Source organism: Takifugu flavidus, chromosome 5 (assembly GCF_003711565.1).
Source record: "Takifugu flavidus isolate HTHZ2018 chromosome 5, ASM371156v2, whole genome shotgun sequence".
NCBI lineage: Eukaryota > Metazoa > Chordata > Actinopteri > Tetraodontiformes > Tetraodontidae > Takifugu > Takifugu flavidus.
The window spans coordinates 9,722,808-9,728,807 of NC_079524.1; the positions used below are offsets into that span (position 1 = coordinate 9,722,808).

Genomic DNA, 6,000 nt, shown 5'->3' on the forward strand with positions numbered 1-6,000 from the left:
GGCACCTAAAGAGACCACAAATCAGTCAGGAACGTCCTTTTCCCTGGAAAAGATGAGAGATGGGAGAAAGTCGGGGGACAGCCGAAAAAGTCAATAAAATAAAAGAGATAAAGTCTTTGATGATACTGTCGGAGATGAAAAGCAGATGTTTTGCCAGACGGGCGAGTCGTCTGGTCACATGACCCCACCGCGAAGCACATGTCGGAGCTCCGCGGTTCCCTGCAGATAAGGCTCATCACGTCTTACACTATCTGCACAGCACGGCTGTGATAAGAAGCTCTTTTGGCCAGAGAAGACACTTTAAACCATTTGTTTGAGATATAGCAGAGAGGCATCTCGTCAGCACCCTGTTAGCCAGAGGTTTTGTTTTTAGGATACGTGATGGATGATCTGGGCGAAAGTATCTGCTGGACTTTTTAAAAAGTTCGGGTTGAGCTTTAAAGTCACACAGAGGCAGAGTCCAGTGCTCGGCACTTTGTTTCAGCCTGGAATACTTGAAGATGTTGGTTACTCTTCCCGCTAATGAAGTATGACTGTAGAAAGCGAGGATTATGGATGTTAGTGTAAGAGAGCCTGGGTTTCGCTTTCAGCAGAACTGATTACCTTGATGTCTCCGCGTCTGTGTTTTGTCTCGCTGTGGAGACGCAGAGAGCGGATTCTCAGAGCGCGTTCAAGTAAGCTGCGAAGTCTAAACATGATTACCCAGACCCTTCAGGATTTGACTTAATTACTGCAAGAAAGCTTCATTTTGTGGCATCTACTTTGAGAAATTGGAGACATTAAAACACTCAAGATGTTTTGCGCGGAAAACAGTTTGGTAAAGCACCGCAGAAGACAATTATTCTCGTGAATACGGCCTCACCAACCTCAGTGTGATGCATTTCAGATGATTTCTAGGTCTCGGTGGGACGCGTCGAATAAACAACATGGTAGAATGACGTAACGCTGACCATGATGAGGCGGTGAGTGACAGAGTCAGGCTATCTGGGGCCACCTGCCTGATCCTCTGTCTCTAGAAGCTGACCTGTTTTGGCTGATGGTCTTGTGTGAATATAAATCTCCGCTGCACATTTTTTAATTTGAAGTTTTCCTGTTACAACGATTGTGCCGCGCACACACTCACATTAATGGACTAGTTTAGCCGCTGTTATTAAATTAGCTTGGATTTGACTGTATCGTCTTTGAAAAAGGCCTCTTTGCATACACTGATGACACAGCTCATTGGATTTCAGCACCTAATCAGATGCTGTTTAATACATTCTATGTGATCCATGAGACTGAATCTATTTACGAAGATTTATGAAAAGTCCTCCGTCGTTATTTCAGGTTCCCTTATCTGCCCTCACATCGCTTTTTCATTTCAGGAGAGGGATTTATCTGGGATTTAAACTGTGAATCATAATCACGCCTTCAAAACACTTTCAGTCAAAGATTGGAAATTCAGAAAATAGCGAATGTTGACACCTCCAGCTAGGATGTGCGTCTGTGTTCAATAGATGATCCTCACCATGAGATAAATCCATCCCCATTTGCACGTTTTCCATGAAATTATTTCAACTGTTAATCTGTTTACAGAGAAAACTGTTTAATAAATGAGATTATTTATTGTTCTGTTTTGTTTTGGGTTTTTTTTTAATCCTCTTCCTGCCTCCTCCTCCGACAGCTCTGTTTGTCAGCGAAGCAGCTTCTCAGCCGCAGCGTGGCCTTTTTTCCAGTCCGCCCGTCTCAGTGTCATCTCTGCCTTTCTCTGCAGGTGTGATCCGTGGGAGCTACCAGAAACCTGACCAGCTGGTTCCTGTGACCCTGTTGGCTATCGCAGTCATCCTAGCCTTTGCGATGGGCGCCATATTTTCCGGCATCATAGTCTACTGCGTCTGCGACCACAGGCGGCGCGACGTAGACATGACAGGCTGCAAGGAAAAGGAGAGCCACCACCTCCACGCCCGCCGGGGCTCCATGAACAGCGTGACCAAACTGACAGGCCTGTTTGAGACACAGGCCAAAGATGGCCGGCCGGAGGCGATCCTCACGCCCTTGATGCACAATGGGAGGCTGACACCGAATGGAAAGATGCTGATAAAAGCGGACCAGCACCACCTGGACCTCACTGCTCTGCCAACGCCGGAATCCACACCCATGCAGCCTCGTCGTAAGCCGAGTCGGGGCAGCCGTGAGTGGGAAAGGAATCAGAATCTCATCAACGCTTGCACCAAGGACATGCCACCGATAGGATCCCCTGTTATCTCCACCGATCTGCCCCTGAGGGCCTCACCGGGGCACATCCCCAGCGTTGTAGTCCTGCCTTTGCCGCAGCATCAGCACCAGCTGCAGCCTCATCTGCAGTCCTACCAGCACGAGTACGTGGAGCAGCCCCACCACAGCGAGCTCAGCATGGCTCACGCCGTTATGGACGACCAGGGTGCTACCCTGGAGTACAAAACAGTCAAGAAGCCCTGTCACAACCTCAACATTGTGGACCCAGATGGGGTACTTCCGCCACGCGTGCCACAGCGGGAGGCTTCTCTCACCGTTCCTCCAGCCGTTCCTCAGATGGGCAAACGCCTGGAAGTCCACTCCTCAGTCTACGGGCTCCGGAAAGGATCGGCATCTTCTGCTTCCGGATCCTCTGCGCTCAAGAAACACAACACCAACTCATCTAACTCCTCCCAATTGGCCCGACAACACAGCTTCAATCGCGTGGAGACTCCACCCCCGGCACCTCAGCGGGTCGACTCCATACAAATGACAGCACAGGGGATATCTCTGTCACGGCAGCCCGGAATGAGCTCCTATGGGTCACTGCCTCGAACGGGCATCAAATTCCTCAAGCCCGACGTTCCGCCCAAACCCTCTGTAGTTTCGCTCTCGACAAAAGTCAAATCCAGTGACTCCTGCACATAGTCGCCCATTTAGCCAGTTACGCTAATGTGAATGGACACTGGAGTCTTTTTTTTCTGAATAACAGGGAATACTGTACAACTTGCATCTTGTGTCTCTTTTGTCTAGGTGTACAGTAAAGTTTAAAAAAAATGCAACCTTTTTTTTTAAGAAAACACTTCCTTTTTATATAAATATGTAAATATTATAAAGCAGGTGTTGACGGTTATTGTCGGTCATGGAGCTCGCGCTCTGGCGGGCACCCAGTTCCTCTGTTAACACGCAGGACATGTAGGAAGAGAAGAAAACCAAGCCGTCCCCAATATGTTAACTGATGGCCCCCACGTAGCGCCAGAGCGGTGGTACAGCGATGTGATTGCCCCCCGAGACTTTCCCCCGATACAAAAGCGCATGCAAAGATGCTGTGGGGGGAGGATCAGAGACCAATCATTGTACAGTACCCAGAGAACCGGGAAGTTTACAAGAACTCGGAGACTGGGCTCGTACTGTGGGAGCTCTGCGAGAAACTGTGAAAAGCCTCTCAGTGTTACAGCGATCAGGTCCTGCCTGGGCTCAGCTCGAGTTCTGGACCAGAGGAAGCTTCTACTGTAGTGATGACTGAATAACACATGACTGTTAATACTAAAAGCTGGCTGTATTTATTTTTATGAAGTGCTTTTTGAGAAAAACAAAAACAAAACAGACTTTTTAGGTTCGGAGAGAAGACAGAAGTGGTCTTTTAATATGAATTAATCACGTTTGAGAAGACAGGAAAAACAACAAATATTTAAAGTCATTAAACTGGAGCCTGCTGAACTATCTCCGTGAGCAGAGGTCGCCTTGGTCTTACCGTGGGACCAGCAGCTTGGGAAACACCTGACCTCTCTAACGAGGGTGAAATATTTATTTAACCAGTGCCAGACAGGGACTATTAGCTTTGTGGGCCACGATTTAACCGCTATTCTCGACCAGTGGTGAAAAGACTCGACCTGACACTCGGCCTCACCCACCTTCGACAAGCGACCCCCCCCCCTTCCCTTCCCAATCAGCACTATGGTTACTCGGTCAAATTTGTCCCAATTGGCCGCTGGCTTACCGGTGCCATCAAAGCTCACTGTTGCACGAATCTGAGAAGTAGCTGCAGCAAGAGTTCGGAAATGCTGTTCAAACAAAGAGGCAGCGTCAGACGATACAAGCAGGTAAGAAGGTAACGACCAGGACGCCGCTCTATTCCCTGCTTATTTTTCCACATGTAAATTTGTGCCTTACACCCTACGTAGTCTCATGATTTCCTTAATTAGCTGTTAACTCGTCTCCTTGTAATTTTCTTTCTTTTTTAAAAAGGTTTTTCTTACGTCACGATGTTTCCCCGATTTGATTTTTAAAAAAATGCAACTAAAGAATGTAGGTGTTATTGTTGTAAACCTGGTCCCCTGGACATAACACACTTGTGGTCTGAAGGAAGGAAGAAGGGACACCTTTCTTCATTCCTTCCTCCTCTCTTAAACGAACACACACGTGCACACACACACGCACGCACGTACACACAAACCCACTGTGTGGTTCATTTCTGCTTGTGCCATCAACGCGCTTAACGCAACCCTTTATATCGTGCTGCCAGTGTCGATGAAGACGTTGTCGAGTGTTTTTCAGTCTATATTTTATACTGTTTTAAAAGTCCTGCTATATGTTTTGTTTTTATTTTTCGGAGTGACAGTCGATCGACACGAGCGACTAAGGCCAATGTGCATGTATTCAATAAAGAATTGACTTAGCAATTGTCAACGCAAACAGGCGGACAGCGCGAGACACGTGTGAGCCGCTTCTTTGTCCAAACAGGCTGGTTCCTGAGAAGAAAGTTCACGTCTCAAAGTAGAAAAACAATAACGATTGTAAACACAAAAAGCCCAAAATGACCCCGTTTAAGCCTGATTTTCTAGAAGGAAGTAAAGGTTTGAGGAACTTTTAGTTTCACTAACTGTCACGATCAAAGCCTCACGTATGGCCGACTAATCAGACTTTTTTTAATATATATATTTTTACTGCTCCCCCACTTAAATCATTGGTGCACTCCTTCAGTGTTTTATGTGTAGATAGCTAAAAAGTTTCTTGATATCCAGCATTTTTGTGTTTCCCAGTGGAGGAAAGCCAACTTTGACTCAGAAACCGCAAATTCCAGGAAAATGTAAGAGGAAAAATGTGTACATAGATGCCTCAAGAGTTTCCTCGCAAGAGACGAGGTCAGGAGCAACAGATCAGATTAGGTCAGATTGGGATGGTGCCCCTCCAAGAAACACGGGAGACCATAAGCGATTAGTGGAAACGCGCCGGCTTTATCGTGGTGAAGGGTTGTCGTTTCAAACCCCCTAATGTAATAAACCACCGACTGTCCCGGAATAATGCAGATCGGCAGCTCTAAACTGCCGTGTCCACACAGAAAGCGAGGCTAATGTCCACATCCTGCGTGGAGGCCCGGCTCGGCTGTGGGGGCAGGTGTTTTGATGTCAGTGAGGTGTGAATATCGCCTGGATATGGATTGACTGTGAAGGCTGCTGTGGACTGTGAGGTTCTTTGGTGTGTGCCTTTTTGTCCGTCACCCTTGTTCTGATTCACCGCCGTTAGATGCAAAATCAGCTCTCGACTCAACTTCAACCTTTTGAACTTTGTAAGCTTGTAAGATATCGTGACGTCACAAAGTTTTTTGCCCTATTCTCTTCACTTAACATCACAGCTTAATGTATGTTGTAAAGGAAAAAAATGTTTAATTTAATTCAAAATGTAATAAAAAGGAGAAAAAAAAGAAAATAAAATTCTTGTCATGAAACCTTTTCTGCCTGATTTTTTTCCGTACTTTATTCGGTGAGCTTTTAATTCGGAAGAGTCTAGATTTTTACAAGTGATTGAAAAAATAATATTAAATAGAAATATCCAAGATCTAACAAATGTGGTGACAGATGAAATAATGTGGAAAGGAAGAGTTCTTTCATTTAGATCTAGCAGGTGAAGGTGGAGAAAAGAAGGCTGAGTTGATGTGGATCCAGTGGGTGAAGTAAACAGTCAGCTGAGGACTGGTGGAAAGACTTTGGATTATCACAAAAGTCAGCCAGGCTTTAAACTTTAATA

At 46.1% G+C, this 6,000-nt stretch overlaps 1 protein-coding gene across 4 annotated transcripts in view; it reads left to right on the forward strand.

Annotated features, from left to right (window-relative positions):
- The window catches only part of sema6a (sema domain, transmembrane domain (TM), and cytoplasmic domain, (semaphorin) 6A), a 79,060-nt gene extending 73,359 nt beyond the window's left edge, over positions 1 to 5,701 (forward strand). For all 4 annotated transcript variants that reach the window (XM_057032283.1, XM_057032286.1, XM_057032284.1 and 1 more), the window contains one exon: positions 1,754 to 5,701. In XM_057032283.1, coding sequence (XP_056888263.1) covers positions 1,754 to 2,901 — 1,148 coding nt within the window. In that variant the 3' untranslated portion in view covers positions 2,902 to 5,701. The remainder of the gene's footprint in view (positions 1 to 1,753) is intronic.
- Positions 5,702 to 6,000: the final 299 nt, after the last annotated feature.